This window comes from Euprymna scolopes, chromosome 11 (genome assembly GCF_053919585.1).
Source record: "Euprymna scolopes isolate OS-2025 chromosome 11, ASM5391958v1, whole genome shotgun sequence".
Lineage (NCBI taxonomy): Eukaryota > Metazoa > Mollusca > Cephalopoda > Sepiida > Sepiolidae > Euprymna > Euprymna scolopes.
The window spans coordinates 73,731,303-73,751,961 of NC_136492.1; the positions used below are offsets into that span (position 1 = coordinate 73,731,303).

The following is a 20,659-nucleotide window of genomic DNA, read 5'->3' on the forward strand; positions in this document are numbered from 1 at the left end:
CCAATCGGTTCAACACCAGCATGCCGTTAGCTTCCCACATCAGAGACATGGTCAACTACCAGGCTGATTGGTAAAAGCTGTGGCTATGGCATAATGTGTGATCAAAAACTGAATGTTTCTAAACTTTTGAGATAAGGATTGATAATTTGTATTATTTGGATCATTCGGACTACTGTTCTCATCAGGTTTCGACTGATGTAACCTCCAACCCATTTCAGCTGTACTCGTGGCATAACAAAGTATTAAGTAAAGTTCAGTTTTAAGTGACACATTTCTAGCAGTTGGAGGTTCAATCGCCATTGCAGGTGATGCTAATATAATTGTGAATTACTCAAAGACTTCTACCCAGTCGTAGCTGACAGAACGAGAACATGATACTCCAGGGTTCCTTTTGAAATTCTGTACAGATTTCAGAGTTTAACAGAAAGAATCCAGAGTTCAACAAAATACACACAAGGAAGGTCAGAGGTTACATCGGCTGAAATGTGAGAATAATACTCAAGATGAAAACAGAATGCTTGGTATTCACTGAGCCAACTGTGCCAGCAACAAGCAGTTGTGGATGAAGAATGCATCTGATTCAGCTGATATCAAAGAGATGAATCAGCTATGGTATGGATGAGTAATGTGGATGGTAAATGATGATCAATATCAAGCACCCATTTGGCAGCAAGACGGCAAGATTGACGACATCATAAGTGGATATAGCTAGCAAAAGAGACATTCCTGGATTGTTCATTATGATCTGTGCTGACCAGACAACAGCTAGATGACAGATCAGGTAAATAAAATAGAAAACATTTCAATAAAATTTGGAATAATACTTGATAACACAATAACAAATCTGCATACAATACAATTAAAATCTAATTTAATGTCAAAAGAAGCAGAAAACACAAATAAGAAATCATAATAAATGACAGTGAAATGTATTGAAGAAAGGTCAACTTTTTCAGATTTAAAATTATGTGTAAGTGCGAAACAATCTACTTGATGGTTTTCGTTTTTTTTAAATCGGAAACAGATAAGTGGTGTCCATCCATCATATATCTAAAGATGGTTCTTGTCCAGAATTCTCCTATATTAAAATACTAAATAAAATAAAGAAAGTAAGTACCCTTGACAAAAAGAAAATATTAAAAATCATTCAAATAGATCAAGTAGTGTTATTTTTAAACTAGAAGGCTTCATATCCCGGCGTTGCCCATGGTTATTTAAAAACAAAAAAAGCTAAGTAAAAATATTAAGTATTTTTTTAATGGATATATGCTTAAAATTAATTTGTGTATACATGTACACCCCAAAATATCATTTTTTATCTCATTTCCATGCTAATTGTTATTTGAGTCTTGTAAATTAATACAAAATAATACATTTTTACTAAGTGATCAGTAGGGATTTCCAATGCTTTTCACAGATATGCATGATGGATAAAATGAATATTACTTCAGCATAAATAATGACAAAATTACGAGGGCATGTAATACATTTTTTTTCCAATTTAATTAAATGAGGAGGGAAGTATCATGTACAAAAATAATTTGAAGAATCTCTAACCAACACATGCAACGGAAATATGAAATACTAACTAGACAGTATTGGAAAATGCTGAAACCAATGTATTTGTGTTTTCCTTGTGCTATACATCAGGAACATTCATTTTTCTTTAGAGACCAGGAGTAGTATCTGGTCTGATGCTACACTTCTTAGTCTGGATTATGTGGCAAAAATTGGAATGTACGTTTTGTAGTTTGGAAATATCTTAAATAGTTTATTTTGAAAATATTTTTTAAATAGTCTAATAGTTTTTTTTTTTTTTATGAAATAGAGACCTATAACAAAATTTAAATATATTATATATTATAATAATGACATATCCAATGTAGAATATTCACAAAGAAATTGTCTTTTATACGACGGCGCTAGAGAAATTTCTGTAGATGACTACAAATCTTCCATCCGAAAATGATAAGGTATCGATTTTTTAATATAAGTACTGCTCATCTAATTCTGATTTCAAAACCAGAAGTTGTCACCAAGTAGACTGTTCCTCTTTTACCAAATTATATCATTTTAATCAATATGAAGATTATGTAACATTGTTAGAAAATCAATCTAGGAAATCTATTGAGGTTATGAGTTTGAATGAAGCAATTAAGAGCTGATATTTTATCAATAGATAAATTAAGTGATGTGATGGCACATTTAAATATATGCATTTGGTGCTTATTCAGATCACCACTCATGGCAGCATTCAAAATTAAAGAAAATACAGAAATGTTCGTATGATGTATGTACCAGTCACGGGATGAAGATGAAAATCTCCCAAAATCATGTAATTTGATTAAGTAGTATTTTTTTTTTTTTTTTATTTTAATTCAAGAAAATGAAAATTTACTGTTTCAACGAGGGTGAAAAAAAAATGAAAATGAATTGGTGGACAAGGGCAGAGAACCCTAATGCATGTGGAAACTGTCAAAACAATCACTGATTACTTCCCCTTATTACGTTCTCTAGAGAAACATAAGAAAAAAACTACTTGATAAGTTTTTTTGATTTTTGGAATATACCATCTTCATTCCGTGACAAATAAGTACACAAAGTTTTTCTTCATTTTTGTTTATATCTATAAGTGCCAATCTGAATAAGCACAAGAGATTTAAATCAGTTGTAGTTTAGAAACAAGAGGTCATGTAGAGTTTGGGTTTGGGTTAGAAATCTTGTGTGTGCATAATCCTACCTTTGTTTATGATATATAAATAATTTACAGAGGAAGTGTTAGAATGTAAACATTTGATTTTTATTTCTACAGAATTTAAGAATAAAGAAAAAAGATTAAAAAAAAAAAACATACACAAGGTTTTTAAAAGCAACATGCTTAAAAAAAAGATTAATCAAAATAATTACAAAAACAAGCAATAAAATTTAAAAAAAAACAAAAAAACTTTTCCTTCCCAATAAAACTGAGTGTATTCTTTGACATGCTGGTAGGTATTTGATATATACACCCCCCCCCCAAAAAAAAAAAAACCTGGGATACTACACAGGTAAATATTGGTTGTTTTGTTTTATGGCATATCAAGCCTTTTTGAGTTATTTATAATGCCAAATCCAGTAATTTTGGAAAAAGTTTGCTCCAAGTTCTTTTCAAATATTTATTCATAGTATTTCGTTGGGTGGTTTTGTAGAGAAATATTGTTGGTTTTCATTTTTGATTTTACAGAACATGATTGAGTTTTGCGAAGGTAAAAAAAAAAATAAGATTATAACATCAATGTTTGATGCATTTTAGATCAGGATGTTCAGACAGCCTAATCTGATAGCACTAGGGTGGAGATTGGAACGGGTCAAACAGAAGAGTACTAAATAAACTGTATTATCTCAAAAGCAATTATAATCGTCTCAAAATTATTTAAACTGATGCGAATGGTTGGACTGGTTTGGTTGTAATACCTACACAAACACTTTATATGGTTCTAAACTTTTTTAATTTAAATTCAAAGTAAGTTATATCAAGAGTTACATTAAGAAACTATATTTTTGAAGAATTAGGACAAAATCAAAAGAACTGAATAGAACTAGCATGACCCGTAGAAATTCCAGTTATAAGCCTTCATCGGTTGTATATTGTTGACTTAAAAACTGTCCATTCCTGTCCGTTTTGAAAATTAACCTAACAATATTATTGCATCACCTTCATTCAAACTGAAACATACCAGTCTAAGTTCTCTGGTTAATGTAGTTTTAGAATATATCTGCTTATGGGGGCTTACTTACAAAAATATTAAAGTTTGTGCCATATTGTCATTCTATGGACACCTGGTGCCAATGCACATCTCACAATATCATTGTATCATCTTTGGAAGCCAAGAAAGTGCATTTTAGCTAGCATTTCACATTCCACACGACAGTAAGATCAGATGAAATATCAAAAATTACTTCAATCATTGGGTGATCCCATCTATAAATATAAAAGCAAAGATGTGTATATGTATGTATGTTTGCTTTTTGTGTAGGTCTGTAAAAGGCTTTTTTCGCTGGACTTCTCGGTCGGCTCATTCTTTCTTAAAACTCTTTATATCACGTCTAAATGATAATATCTAAAAGTTACGAGCGGGGGTCGTGTGTGTATTTAATTTGACCGACTTTCACGCGCTATTTTTTCCAGATTTTTAAATCGTCGCGTGTATCTTTCGCTTTTCAGAATAAAAAAGTGAAACTGATTTGAATCGGCCGTTTCTGGTGGTCTCCGGAAAGCGATGTAAACGTTTGGTCAATATTGGCTTTTTAGCGTCATATCAAACAATCGCTTCCGTCTGGACACTCCCCTAATAAACGGGGAGCTGGTTTTCCCTAAAGTTGGGTAAAAACAAACAAACCGAGTTATTGACCTCATTAAAAACTGTCCAGCAGAAAATATTAACTGCCGACTAGCTAGTGTTTACGTCGTCATAATGCTCGCAGAAAATGTTAACTCCACGATTTCCACTTGCCCTCATTAAGTTATTAGGTGCAGGCATCTGTCAATTCTCTTCCTACTTAAATAAATTCAACCGTGTTTCAGTAACCCTTTCTTGCTGGCCGATTGGTTAACTTGTCATGTTTTTTTCACATTTTATTTTCCAACTTCATCTCAGGGCTTCGGGTTCGATCCTAACTACCTACCAAAACATTTTTAACCCTCCCCTCCCGTGTTTCTCACCCACGCAACACCGGGTACCCCCGCTAGTCTATTATATAAATCTCACCTCTTTATTTAAATGTATGTATGTATGTTTGCCTAAAACTTTTGATAGAGGTGACGGATTTTCACAAGATCGTTATCCTGTTGAAGCTCAATCCTTCGGGTGACAAATATCGAAAAATTGGCCAACAACATTAATTCCTTCACCCTCAACTGGGCAGTTTTCTATAAGGAGGGTCGTTTTTTTTTGCTGACATTTTTGCAAGTTATTCAAACCTCGCGCCAACGAGACGTTATTTTGACTGTCCATGACGTCACAACCACAATAGGCGCATCGATAAGACTTTTTTTTTCACTTTTTTTCTCTGGCACGTTACAGGTTCTAGTCTACTCCCTATTTTTTTTTTTTTTTTGCTCCACCAACACCCTGACACACACCTGCCGACTACAACTTTTTTTTTTGCTCAACGTACACCTACAAACACATGGACAACACCGGGCACACAGGCTAGTCTATATATATATAAAGGGTCTATTATATAAATCTCAAACATGTTAGATGTTAGAATGTATGTATGTTTGTATGTCTCGCTAAAACTTTCGCACACGTGATCGTTTGAAAGCTCAGTCTCTCGGCCGAATAATATCCAAAAATTGGTAAAAAATATTCATTCTTGCACCATCAACTGGGCTGTTTTTTACAAGGAGGGGTCAGTTTTTTTTTTTTGCGACACTTTTGCAAGTCATTGACTTGCGTGAACGACGTCGCATAAAACAGGTTATTTTGAATGCCCTTAACATCACAACCGTGGCGAGCGCATCGATAAGACCGTTTGCTTTTTTCACCTCATTTACCTCTTGTGTTACGGGTTCGAGCCTGCCTACTATTCATATTTTTTAATTTTTTTATTTGCGTTTGCACGGGTACTCGCTGCTATTTTGAGGGGGTTTTTTTTATTATTTTTTTTTTAGGGCTTTGGTTGCTCAACAAACCCCCTTACACACGCCTCGACACACCCGGGCAAGCCGGGCATCCAGGCTAGTCTATATATATATATATATATATAAAAAGCAAAACAAGCATGAGAGTGTTTGTATGTCTGCGGAACGCTTTTTTCATGGGGGTTCTCGACAAGGTTATTATTTTGGAGAACTTTCCTTATATATATATATATATAATATATATTCGAAAACGGACATTGTCTCTATATTTTGATTGACTCTTAAAAAATTCCCTCTATCCTGTCCTTTCTAGTGTTTGTTTGTTATTTTCGTATAAAAGCGAAACTAATCAAAGCAAAGGCAGCTACCTGGTTTTCCTGTCAGCTTTGATCAATGTGGGGGAAACCATTCATATCAGACAATTGCTATTCATTTGGACACTGCCAGAGTTCCCCCTTTTTGAGAGGAGCTGGTTTTCCCCAACATCGTGAGGAAACAAATAAATAAACTGACCTCTAGCCAGGAGGTTCATTTCTGCGCTTTTGTGAACTCCTTCACTTAACTATCCATTTCTGCAAGTCAACTTTTCGATTGACATTGCTAAATTTGAACTCTTTTCACTTCCTGTCGCATCATGGCGGTAAGATGTCAGGTTTTCTTTCACTTTCTTTTCCACCTTCACGTCACAGGTTTCAGCCTGCCTGCATATTTACACTTTTTCTTACAAACACCCAGGCAATGCCGGGCACCTCCGCTAGCATTTTAATAAAAAGAGGTTGATGTTGATAACTTATGAACATGAAATGGGCTTAGCGTATTTGTATATATATATATATATATATATATATATATATATTAGGGATGTACCAATTAGCAAATTGGTCGATTATTAATTAGCAAATTTACTGATTACCGATTAATCAGCCTTTGATAATCGGTCAATTAATAGATTTTCTAATGCCAATTTATCAGCAAATTCTGGTGTCATAAACGATACTAATACTAATTAAGTTATATCATAAATGAAAACAAGTTAACTCCCTTTATTGCTTGCCAGTGAAAATTTATCAAGGAGATATGCATCATCTACATCATATTATCAAATAACAAGCATGCCACGCTGTAAACATATCGACTTTTACAACTGCACTGCAAATAGATATAAACATATGGAAAATTTCCCTCCTTTCTCCTATCGTATTAACATTATTATTTTTTACTTTAAATCACTATCAAAGAAATTATTACTTCATCTTTCAGTTTTCATGTTGAGGAATTGTACAGTAAATTGCGATGATGTGCAAACTGAAAATAAAGCATTCTTCATTAGTTATATTTTTCTTCCTCATTTTTGGACTCTTGCTATCATTAGATATATATTTTTATGGTTTAGATAATGTATATTTTATTGAGATAAATTACTAATCAGATATCAAACAAAAATAATTTAAATACATAAAAAATTAACTAAATATTAACAACAACCGTCAACCATTATGGAAAACTAGTTTCTGCTGGAAGTATTTTGATGTCAATTCCAAGAATAAGAATACAACTGCCTGCAAACTATGCCAAACCATCACATCAAAGGGTGGCAAATCAGTAAACACTTTTACAACTAATATGTTAAACCATCTTAGAAAGATCCATCTAAAAGAAGCACAATTTGCAGATAAGAAAAGGAAGCACAATGAATATTCAGGGACAGACATTCCAGGAACAAGTGGCAGCAACTACAAGCTTCTACAAAACCATAAAACTACTACAGAATCAATATTGGCCAAGAAAATTTGGGATATTAATGACCACAGGTCACAAGAGATTTAACATATGATAGAAATCATTGCTGTTGATATTCAACCATCTGACATTGGATTTAAAAGGCTGATTGCAAAATTTTGTCCAAATTACAGTTTTCTATCAAAAATATATTGCTATTGAAAAAATAATTCCCAATATATTTACAAAAGTAAAAGTAAAAATTCAATCATCTTTTGCTGAAATTAGCAACATTTCTTTGACTACAGACATTTTGACCGTTGCTACAAATAATGCTCCCTTTCTGAGTTTGACAGGTTATTGGCTTTGAACAGTGCAGAGCTTTGCTTAAAGTTGCTCCATTCCCTGGTACACACACAGATGCAAGAATAAGTGAAGAATTGCACAATGTTCTGGATAAGTATAAAATCTTCAAAGTTTTCTTAGCCTTGCTGAATTCATGAACAAATATGGTTGCTGGTGTCAGGTAATGTGGTTTAGATTCACTACCATGCTCCATGCATACATTGCAATTCTCAATAAATGACTCATTTTCTCAACAGGTTGTTAAGACAATCATTACAACTAAGAGAAATATAGTCTCTCACTTTAGTTACTCTCCATTAGCAATTGGTAAATTAACTGAAATACAGGATCAGCTTAATTTGGAAAAACAAACTCATTTAAGATGTGACCACACAGTGGAATTTAACATATTATATGCTAAAGAAACATTAGAACAATGAAAAGCTCTTGTAATGTATACTGTTGATAAGATTCCTACCATAACAACTTACCAATAGGGACTTGTTCAAAATATTGTCTAGTTACTGAGTCCATTTGAAGAAATCATGAAAGAAGCAAATCACAGAACTTCAACCATATTGATGATAATACCTACAATTTTAGCTTTGAGCTTATTTTGTTCAAAAGCTGTCCAATCTAATTCTGATATTTCTGACTTTAATGGAATCCTTACTACTGTTGAAAATTCAATGAATCAACGGAAACAAGATTTTCATCCTATCTAAATGAAAACAACTTGTCTATATCTACTTTCCTAGATCCAAGATTCAAAAAAGAATGACATGGAAAACCCTATTAAAAATTGGATTCTACGTCTACTTTCTACTGATGATAATGGAACAGAATTAGCAGGATACACTTCAAGCTCTGTTGAGGATCAACAAGATCATAGCGAAAGTAATCTTTCAAGTCTGTTTGATGAATTAGCTTCAAATAAACCTACAGTAACAAATCAAAACTTAGAGCAGGTAGAAACGATATTAAATCTGGAGACTGCAACTACAACAGAAATACAACAATCACAATCTACACTAAAAAGGAGTAATATGTAGCTTTACCACAACCCGCAAGAAGTGATGATCCATTTCAGTAGTGGAAGAAGACACAGGAGATCTTAACACTGCTGAGTAAACTATTTAAGCCTACCACCTTCATCTGTGGAGAGTGAGAGGCTCTTTAGTACAGGTGGTAATGTATATGATTCCATGAGGAATAGGCTGTGTATTAAGAATGGAGAAATTCTAACGTTTTTACAACTTAAAAGTATTCAACTTTAAATACTGAGGAGATTATGAGAGCAGAGGCAAGCAGCAAGAATAGAAGAGGAAGTAGAGCAGCAGGTACAGAACTTCAGCTTATAGTTATTCACTTAAAGAATTACAATTTGTACTTAGTAGTTGGTTTGTAATTTCTTTTATTCTTATCTAATTGTTTAATTATATACATTTAAGAATTGGAAATTGTACTTTGTAATTTTATTTAATAAAAAGCGAAAAGCCATAATAGTGGGCAAACACTTAACAAATGTTAAATTAAATTAGCAGTTACTATGTTAATGTGTTAAAGCTATTTGATGGTAGTGATGAAATGGTTTAAATTTAATAGGAAAGAGAAAAGTAATTAATTGGCCAAATCAACTGATTACCTGCCGATTAATCGGTACACCCCTTATATATACATATATCTCCACATACAGTACTGTTTCGCTGTTTCACAGCTCATCAGTGCGGCTAGACAGGCAACTACCTCAAGCCAGGATTGAAACCCAACCGTCTGTACGGCAGTCAAGGCTCCTAACCATTACGCTATTGGCAGCTGCTGAACGAGTAGTGAATTTAACAATGTTTTGACATCATCCGAAATACCTCCGCTCAATTTGTTTACACAAAGAGCATCGCTTATATGCTAATGGTTCGTGTATCACTTCTCAATATGCTCAACTCAAAGTGAGGAGCATTATATATATATATATATATATATATATATATATATATATATATACATACACACACACACACTTTGGATTGTATGAAAAGTGTACACTTTGACACAACGGTCATGTAGCTTACTAAAGGGGGGGGGTGATATAAGTCAATGTTAATCCATTGTGTATTTTGATGTATTCCTGCTTCATTGATACTAACGATACTTTTCAAGATTCAGTGTTAATACATTGTTTGAGAAAATCGAAGGCTGTCTAATCTTTGCATAGAGGTCTTCTAGAATTTCAAATCTTTTTCTATTCATTTTCATATACGGTTTTAACATCTGCTTTACATGGTGGCATGTGTCGAGCGGCTTTTAAAAATTGACTTTCAAACTAACCTACTGCTGAACAGGTCTTTAGTTACTTTTTATATAAATATATGAATGCATCCAGATGAACTCACTGCGCTTGTACCAGCCCCTACATAAATACTCCAGACCTACCAAACTAGCAACAAAATTCCACCCCTTTACTATGATTGCCCTTCCCTTCTTTCTTCAGACCTCTTACCTTTGAAATTCCTTCCCTGTCCGTTTTCTCCAACCACATGCCAAATGTAAAGAAATATTTACAAAGATTTAAATGATACACTCAGCCAATTGAAAAGGAAAAAAAAATAATTTGTTAATAAGCAAATAAGAGCAGAAACTAAGAGATGATTCTTTATTAGAAATAAAAACTCATGCAGACAAAAGAAAAAATAATAATATTACAAAGAATAAAGACATTAAATAAACAAAGCAGCAACAAGAAAAATAAAAATAAATTTTTATGACAACATCTAAAAATAAGTGTATTCATTTATAAAAAAGATTAACATTCAAAGTAAATGTTGTCACACATATCAGCTGATAAAATAAATTGTAATATTGCTTTCTTATCTCTTGACTTATTTTTTAAACCTTTGGTGGCATTCACCCAGGATGAGTTGAGCTAGCTCCTAGCAAAAAAACCCACAGCATTCAGAATGAATGCAGACTACGTATGATGGTTTGCAGCAGTCAAGATAATTATGGGCAACCAGTCCCGGGACCAGTGGTGAACACCATAAACCTCTGGACTGGAGGTAAGTTCGACACTGGCTTTGATGGTGTGTAATCACATCTTTAACTGGCATTCTGCACGTCTTCACCAATCTTGGAGTGGTTCTGGAGCTATTGCTTCATGAATCAATTCGCTTGTGTTGCGGCATGCAGTGTGACAAAACCAAAAAAGCACTTGGTTAAGGCGAATGATCCTGCACCACAGCCAGATTTGTGGAGACAGCATTCCTGCAGAATTCAGCAGAGGTAGTATAAGTCAAACACTACCAACATTTTAAGATCTGCAACTCTCATCAGCCACGTCTTGCAGCCATAGAGAAAAGTCATTCGAACAAGCGCCTGATAAATCCAGAATTTCATGCCTATTCTCAGGTCTGGGGTCCACCATCTTTTTTGCGTGTCCCTGTTTACTTACCTCCCCATGAGGACAGTGTTATACACAATGTCGATTTTTGATGTGGAGAAAAATTCAGCTCCCCAATATGAGTACTCTGTATCAGGAGAAAACTTAAAATTGCCTTAATCTAGAAGGATTTCCAATTCACTTATTGAGGACAGGACAGATACTGCACTTTGATCCTAGTCTAAAGGCAAAGAAGTAGATGGTTGGATTGGTTTGGTTGTAATGACGACACATAATTTATTAGTTATGTGGTTTCAAATCTATTTCTACCGTTCTCTTGAATCATGATGTAATACACTCCACAATAAAAGAGAGTAACTTGCAAGTGCTCATGCAACACAAGCCAGATATAGATACTCCAGCTCTCAAAACAAGTCTTAACAAAATGTCATCTAAATGACTCAGTACAGGAAATACTAAGAATATAACTAAAATTATTCAAGACTTCTATTTAGTCATTGCTAACAAGTCAACCCTGTAGATTAAATAAAGAGTTCTGTTTGAAATTTCATACTGATTCCTGAGCTGATTAAGGCATAGGAGGCTGCATCGGTCAAAATGTTATTAGAATAATATCTAAACTATCAATACAACTCTTAAGAATTCCGAAACATAAAATATTGCAAATAAACAGTTTATTATTTATGGCTGATCTAATCTCTACACAAAAATACTAAGAGCAGTAAAAAGAATTTTGAAATTCCATTATGCAATTCTACACATTCATAAGGTAATAAAGATCACTAATCTTACTGCTACGTATGCTTCACAGTAACTGGATACAAAAGGTATAAATAGAAAGAAACAAAGCAAACAGAGAAAGTCAGAAAAGAGAGACTCAGTTGCCAAAAATAGAATTCATGCTGCCAAAATATCCTGTTCTGGCCAATCATGAGCAATGCAGAAAGTTTGAGATGGAGAAAGATGGCATCCACTTACCTGTATCTATGCACAAACACACCTTTAAAGATGTATGTGAGCATATTTCGAATTTCCTCTTGGTTTTCTTCCAACTGAAACAGATTAACAATGTATAAATGAAATGAAAAGGTGTGTATTTATAAAAGATTAAAATATTAAGGAAGACTTTAATAACCTTAATTATCTCCCTTAGTTGACTCAATTTTTAAAGCTGTCAGTATTAGCAAGTCAAATGTTCAAAACTAGAAAATAAAATGCTATAATCTGGACAAAAACACTTGATTTTAATGTTTAGTATTCTATATAAAAAATTCTGATTATACATAATGTTCCATGTGCGTGTGTGTGTGTGTGTGTGTGTGTGTGTGTGTGTCATTTAAATAGGTAATTGTATTGTGAAATTTTTATCTTTAAAATTTTTTTTAGATTACATTTTAAAAATTTACAAAAAAATCATGAAACTATCATATTTCAATGAAAGTTTTAGTAGGTCTTTACTTTTAAATGGTGTTAAATATGTTGTGAAGATAAAAAGTTTAATTTAGAATACCCCCTTCAAAATTAATTTCGGCACTTGTACAGTTTAATAAAGACATTAAAAAGTGAAAGAACGGTTATATTGTACATATCCGTTTTGAACTGAAGATCTCAAAAAAAAAAAAAATTCCATTTAATTTGATCGAGTAGTTTTTTTTTTTTTTACAGCGGAAAAACACATTTTTATGACAGCACGTTAAAGGTAGGCATTTTGGAATTTTTTGAAAACGCCACGGGGAGATAATTTAAATCACCGACACTCCCTCCCCATCTTTAATACTAGCTTTTCTTCCTAAAAATCGAACCTTTTGCTAGGTATCATAAATTGTTTTTTCACTATAAAAAAAAAAAGTCTTGATGAAATTAAGTGAAATATTTTTTCAGAGAACTTCATTCCATAATGGATACGTAGAATTTAAACTTTTTTTTCAATATTTCCATCTTTTAATGCCTTGATTAAACTGTACAAGTACCTTAATTTCATTTAGAAATTAAAAAATATCAAAATCTACAGATCTGTAGGAAAACAAAAAAATAAAAAACCTTACTGCTAAATTAGAATTTTACCAATCACATTACAAATGAAAGCTTCAACTCTAACAGAAAAACATTATTAATATTGTTGAAATATTTTTTATGTAAAGTAAGGGTATGATTAAAGAAAATTTGAAAGTTTTACTTATTATACACACTGGCAATAGGAACTGACCAATCAAACAGATCCATGTTTTGCCAGCAACCAATAAGAGACCAGAATTGCTCCATAAAAATATTGGATCTTTTAGAATTATCACACATAATTTTTTCAGGTCCACACAAGATTTTTGCTTTTTGTCTGCAAAATTTATGAAGTCCAGGACTTGTACAGATCAGCTACCCACTGAAAACTCTTTCATCTTTAGTACTTACACAGAATAGTTCCCCAGAAGAAATTCTTCCAAAATTAAACATGGCCTTCCAATTCAAAATATATTATGTACATGTTTGTTATGATTGAGAGCATACAATTTAATCTCCTTGACTGAAAAGGACAGCTCATACAAAAAAACTTTTACTATAGGGTGAAGAATGAGAAATTATTTAGTGGTTGTAACTAGATGAATTTTTATTGTAAACATTTACAGCAGGAACCATGAAATAGAATGCAATCAGGCACCTATGATGAAAATAATAACAGAAAGACTAATAACCTCTTTTGGGTAAGAAAGGGGCTGTAGGGAAGAGAACAGGACATCTACTCCCTAAATTTTGAAATTGGTTTTCGACTGTCAGGAGAGAGATACACTCTGGAGTGGTAGAATTATTCAGCCATTTTTCCGATAACTTTAGCAACAGATTTGAACTAAGTTTTCCATCTCAGAATTGGAGTGAAAGTCAACTGTAAAGGCTTATCTAAGCAAATGTCTTCCTCAAGGAGAGCCATTCATTTCAATTGGGGAAATGTGAGGATTCAAGCGCTGGTGGTGAAAGCCGATAAACTTGTTTTTCGATGTATTAAAAGTAATCAGACACTTTTTTTCTCATTTTGTACTACGTGCACCAGGTCAGAAGAGAAAGAATCAGAATGATCTTGATCAATAATGCTTTTTGAAGTGTTGACATAGATGGTTGTGTCATCTGCATAAATGCCAATGGATGATCTTAGAATGGGAGTTGGGAGAACAATTATGAAAATCAGGAAGAAGGTTCAACTGAGAATGGATCCTTCAGTCATGCTGGCAATATTACTGCTTCAAACTTCTGCCCATCAACAACTAGCTTTATAAAATTATCAAAGACAGAAAGAATTTGATGATTAAGAATATATTTTCAGATATTCTATTGCTAACAAGCTTGTGAAGTAAACATGTGTGCCAAAACCCTATCAAAAGCCTTTGATATGTTAAGAGCTATTACTCTAGAAGTGAAGCCCCTTACCAATAGATTTACCGATTTATATTACAGTCAGTACATCAGCTGTTAATTTTGTAGGATGAAATCCATATTGCTCGTCATTGAGTAGATAGGTTTTGCTCAAGGAGTTGACAACTTAATTCATCACAGATTCAAAAACCTACTCATGACGGCTGGTTGGTTTGTACTGAGATGCAGAAAATAGTATTTTAAAATACTGAGTAGACTAACAATGTTTTCCAAGTACTCCATGAAGTAATAATTGAACAGCTTCATAAGAACAGAAGCTAGTTCTGATTGGAGCTTTTTAAGCACTATAATTGGTACATTGTCGGGTTGTTTTGTTTTAAAGCATATCAACCCTTTTCGGTTTATTAAATGCCGAATTTAGTAATTTCGGAATTTTTTTTTTTAGATGTTTCAAGTTCTTTATACCTTCAAATATTTATTCATGGTGATTGGTTGAATGTTGTGAGGATCAGCTGCCAACATACTTAGCATAAAGTAAGATATGATTTGAAAAAAGAAAAAGATGTTTGAACTTACCTCCTGACGCTTAGTCATAAGTAAATCCAGCCTATCAGTTGCCCGTTTATTCTGATTCTTTTGTCTCTCAGATTCATATTGACGCTGAGTGTTGTCAAGATTAATACTCAGATTTAGGGCAACGTCAACGAGTGCTGTCATTAATTTCATGGCTAGAGGGAAAACAAAAATACAAGATAAAAAGATTAAATAATTCATCAGAAATCATTGTAAGATTTAACCAGGCTGTATGGAGTCAGTAACTTAAACAATTAACTTCATCTACTTAAATTCTAAAAAACGTCCAACACTGGCCTAATATATCTTGATATTTAAAGCATTTTGATTTCAAAGATCATGGGCATGTTTTTCAATGATATGAGAATTTAATTTTTTTATTTTGTTTGTTAATAAAAACGATTTATTTAATTTTGTGCATATTTATTAAAAAAAAAAAATCTGTGAATGTGTCACTGCCATTGCACACAGAAATTACTATTTTCATTGCTTTCAATGAAATAGATGTTCTGAAACTAAAGCCACCTAAAAGACTAATAAAGAATGCGAGAGTCATATGTTCAGTCCGTCAAATCTAAAGTAGCTGAGCAGCAGCTGGATTCCCACAAATTTTGGCAAATAACAAATAGAACAGAAGCATGTCCTCTATCCCAACATCATCAATGGGCCTGAGGTAATTTTGTCAGCATCTAAAAGATATCTGTACATGATGTCACCAAATTTATCAAAAGCCGTGATTCCAATAAAGCAACTAGCCCTGACGTCATTCCAATCATAGTGATCAAAAGTTTCAATCAGAACTACCTCACATACTTAGAAAGCTGTTTAAACATTGCCTTAGTTTCTAGAGCAATTGCTCTTGACATATCAAAGGCTTTTGATAGGGTATGGCATAAAGGTTTACTTTACAAGATTTCCAGCTAGAATAGCTAGAAATGTCTTAACTATTAAATCCTTTATCTTTAATAGGAGTAGTCATCGACGGGCAGAAATCAAAAGCTTGCAGTATCAACGCTGACATCGCTCACGCTAACCCCAACTCTCTTCTTGACCTTCATCAATGTCCTTTTCTCCTCTCTGCAGCCTCCGTCTAATCGAAGAGATGTTGCAAGCCTCTCTGTTCTATCATTATTTTCTTGCAGGTGCACAACTGAGCTTCACTCTATGGTTCTCCTCCAATAAGACTTTTGTGACGAACTACAACAACTATCAGCAATTTCCCTTAATATCTATCTGTGCCTAAATCTAAGTGAAAATTTCATGAGCAGACTTTGTTTCCTAGAGCTTCCATCTGTGAAACAAAATATCACGGAGCTGCTTCTCTGACTATGACATAAGTCATTTTCAAGACCAACGTAAACAAATTCTTGGAGTAGCCATCCTCTAAAATAAATTATCAAATTTTCATCATGGTACCCATTAACCCTTATTCTTGAGTGGCCTCTGGGCCTTGATGAGTAGTGAATATATGGTGCTGATGCAGCAAAAATTTCATACAGATTTCCGAGTTTAACAAGATGCACCTGAAGAAGGCTGGAAATTACATCAGCTGAAACGCTGTGATATATAAATATACAAAGAAAGAGAGATATTTTAAAAGAAAGATACTGCTTACAATCTTTAACTATATTCTATTTTCTTATCAAAACTAGACAATGTTGAGTAGTCTTGCTAACATGAAATAATAGAAAGAAAAGTTATTTACCCGCTAAGGTGCTAGTATGTCTGAAGGCGCGGACCTGTGAATCTGTAAGTCCTGTCAGTAATGAAATGACATTGTCCATCATATACTGATCATAGATGATACTGTACTGGCACTGTCGTACCAGTGTCTGCACAAATTCACAATAATTGGATTTGAATTTTTTCCACTGTGGTCCAGTCATAATGAGAGGATAGTCACCACTTTCCTGAAATTGAAGAAAAAAAAAATGCATTTAAATGATTTAACTAGGCTAATTCAATGTTAAGGAAATCTTTGTGTTAATAAAATCATAAAACAATTCCTTATTTGTCTGAATGTCATTTTTCTCTTAACAGTGAATTAATTTTTTTTTTATAATTATTTATTGAAATAAATAATACAACAGCATAAAATAAAGCTAAAATTTTATTTAAAAAGATAAGGTTATAGTCAGCCAACATACTTTCTAACTTCCGATGTGGCTGCTCCCGGAAGCAGTGACAAGGCAAATCAGTTCCTTCACTTTTAATGTTCTTATCTTAGTATTTTTATTGTGAAGCGATTTATTGAAATAAAATATAGGAAAAGGACATTATTGCAAATTATACAATAAAACAAAAATTATAAAAAGATAAAAATAAGTCTTTATTTGCACTTTTAATAACAAAATTAAAAACTCAGTTTTTATTTTATTTGAAATTTTATAAAAAAGGTTTATGAAATTATGAAAGATTTTTTAAATTTTAAAACTAAGTTTTTTTCTTTGAATTCATATAATAAATATGTTTATGAAAGTATAAAAATAAAATTATTGAAATCAAAATAACAAAATTTCAAACATCGTAAAAAAAAAAAAATAAAAATTATATCCAATAATATTCCCAAAAGTTTTTAAAAAGTATTTTCAATAATTCTTTAAAAAAAATAAAACTAATTTCAATAATTCTTGATTAAAATAAGACCAAAAAAGCTTTACAATGATTGTTAAATGAAAAAGAACTGGCAGGACCTGTGGAAATTCCAAAGGGGACCCATTCATCTATATATATAAAAGCGAAAATGTGTGTATGTATGTATATTTGTGTGTTCGCTAAAAACTTTCGACAGACACGACAAAAATTCACAAACTCTGTATCATATTGAAGCTTCATCCTTCGCTCGAAAAATTGGCCAAAAACGTTCATTTTTTCACCCTGAAATCGACAATACAGGGGGGGGGGGGTTAAACAAAACCAGTCCTCTACTGACGACTGGTTCTACGCATGCGTCAGATGATGTCATGACCTGATTTACTTTAAATAGTTGAAAAACTGACTAAATTTTATGTACGTCGCGTTAGCTCAATTGGTTAGCGCGTTGGTTCGTTATCTAAAAGTTTTGGGTTTGAATCGTGGTGAGATGTCTTCTTTTTCTTTTTTCGATTTTTTAAATTTAAATATTGAACCAGTGTTATTTAAGCCATTTTTTTTTTTACTTCACTTATCCACCCCCGACCACACACCCAAAAACACCCGGGTATTCACCGATTTTTTAAATTTTAATATCAAAACAGGCTTATTTAAGCCATTTCTTTTTTGTTTTTTCGACTTTTACATTTTTGCCTTACGTTAGTTTTTTTTTTTGGATGTTTTGATTACCCCCCCCCCCCCGCTTAAGTTTTAACGTAGTTTTCTTCTTTTACTTTGCTTATAACAACCAAACCTGGTCATTGACCTCATTTGCTGAATAGCTATTACTCTATGACTTCAGTGCGCGCACCTGTCAATTTGTTTCTTACTTAAATAAATTCAAACATCTTTCAGTAACTCAGTGACTTTCAATTATATTAAACTAGCAGGGCTACCTAGCATTGCTCAAGGCAAAAGTGTGATATATTCTTATCAAAACTTCTATCCATCACTCTTCTGCTACTCCCCCTCTTCTGTGCAAAATACACACACACAGTTTTATAGATTACTCAAAGATATATGTCCAGGTAAGGGAAATAACATCTAAGAGTTACTTCCCTTTCGACGATACATCACACAGATAGAAAACAGACTCCTCCTCCTCCTCCTCCTGAAATCTCCCAGAGTTTTTAGGTCAAAGATTGAATTTTTTTTCTTATAAATTTTAGATATTATTCATCCTGAGTAACACAGTGTAAGAAAATACCAACTCTGTGGATGTTTGTTCTGCAGTTTTTATTTTTAACTACACATACACACATGCAATTCCTACAGCTAGAAAACGGAGATATTAAATCTAACATTGTGATATGCAACAAGGAGAAAGAAACAACCTTAGTAGACGTTAGTGTCCCCAATGATGCTGTGTTAAACAGAGCTGAGAAGGAAAAGATGACAAAATACCACGGTCTTATGTACAATATGAAATGAAATGAGATAGCATCTTAGGAAGATTTCCATAATTATAAGATCAACCGGACTCATAAAAAACAATTTCAAAAACCTGGTAAATATACCTGATGAACCAAGTGCAAGAGAGATACAAACAAAGATCTCTCAGTAAAAACGTATGAACATGTGAATGTTTGCCATCCAGTAGGACACCCATCCTCAGCCAGAACAAAATAATTGAAGAAAAAAAAAAAAAGAAAACAGAAATGCCCTTTATATAACAGATTATATTAAAAAATGGGATTCTATAGCACCAATAAATGTTGAATACTGATACAAGAGTGGGTCATTGTTTTTTTTGTTCACATATCAAACTTTGAATCTTTGGTACGATGGTCAGAAATAGAACATTGTGATCAAATCAAGAAGTGAGAGAGAAGGAAAATCTATCAGTTTTAGATGATACCAAAGTTTACCTCATCAAATTCTTCCGTCATTTTGCGAATGATTTCAGCATGTTCCATATTGGAATACATGTATGGCGTTATTTTGCCCTTACAGCCGGAACACTGGATGAAGAACTGAATCAGTTCTAGGAGAGCAGCATCACGATCATTTTTGTAAGCTTCAATCCAATCATCAATCAGCGACTACAAGAAAGAAAATAATGTCATGATTTATCATAGTAAAGTGCATTTTTTTTTTAAATCAAATTCATATACAAACTGAATTCTTTTAAATGTCTTCAGGTTGTAACCCCACATCCAGTTTACGACTTCCAGTTGCGCATGCGTACATAAACATAAACCCATAACATCCTTCCTTTCTTTTTTTTTTTTTTTTAAATTTATTCTCCATTTTTTAATACGCTTTTATTAAAAAGCATTCATACACTGTATATATAGCATCCAGCCTTTTATTTAATATTTCTTCTTTAGAATTCACTATGTAGAAGGCTCCCAGTAAACACAGACTGCACCTTTTTGATTTCCCAGGTCTATACTTACTACCCTTATCTACTATTGGCCATTTTAATTCAAAATCTTTTTTGTTTCTATGAAGTTCCCTAATCCAATCACCTAATGCAGTTGTGTTCCTCTTTTTATTTCTAATGTTGATTCTTGTACCATCCCCACTTTTATCATTAACACCTTCTCTATTAGTTTACATCTCCGGTTCATTTTTGAAGGATACAACAGGGTTTCTGTATCTTTCCTTAAAGACGCACCCCGTGGTTCCAAGATATACCTTCTTATATATATATATATATATATATATACACACACACACACACACACGCATATATTTAGTACATTAAACACTAAAAATTATGTATATATATAAAACTAAATAAAGCCTACAATATAAATCCTTACATCTAACAATTATGTTCCAAAATTCATACTTATCAGTTACTTATTAATGAAACTTGTATGTACTAAGATATATAAGAATACTTAACTTAATACAGATATAGATAGCAACAATGAATAATTAGAACTTCAATGTACACAGACATAAAGAATATTAATACGGTTCTGACAATCGAATGTACCATTAAACTGCAGTAAAGTGTTATGATATTATTTGAAGATAGTTAAATCTATTTACGACAAAGA

The 20,659-nt window shown here is 32.9% G+C and overlaps 1 protein-coding gene across 4 annotated transcripts in view; it reads right to left on the minus strand.

Moving 5' to 3' along the window:
• Positions 1-20,659, minus strand: part of LOC145287904 (cohesin subunit SA-2-like) — a 140,088-nt gene that overhangs the window by 93,840 nt on the left and 25,589 nt on the right. For all 4 annotated transcript variants that reach the window (XM_080135847.1, XM_080135845.1, XM_080135848.1 and 1 more), the window contains exons 5-8: positions 19,517-19,690; positions 16,723-16,927; positions 15,021-15,172; positions 12,063-12,136 (exon numbers count right to left, since the gene is read on the minus strand). In XM_080135847.1, the coding sequence (XP_079991973.1) occupies positions 12,063-12,136; positions 15,021-15,172; positions 16,723-16,927; positions 19,517-19,690 (605 nt within the window). The remainder of the gene's footprint in view (positions 1-12,062; positions 12,137-15,020; positions 15,173-16,722; positions 16,928-19,516; positions 19,691-20,659) is intronic.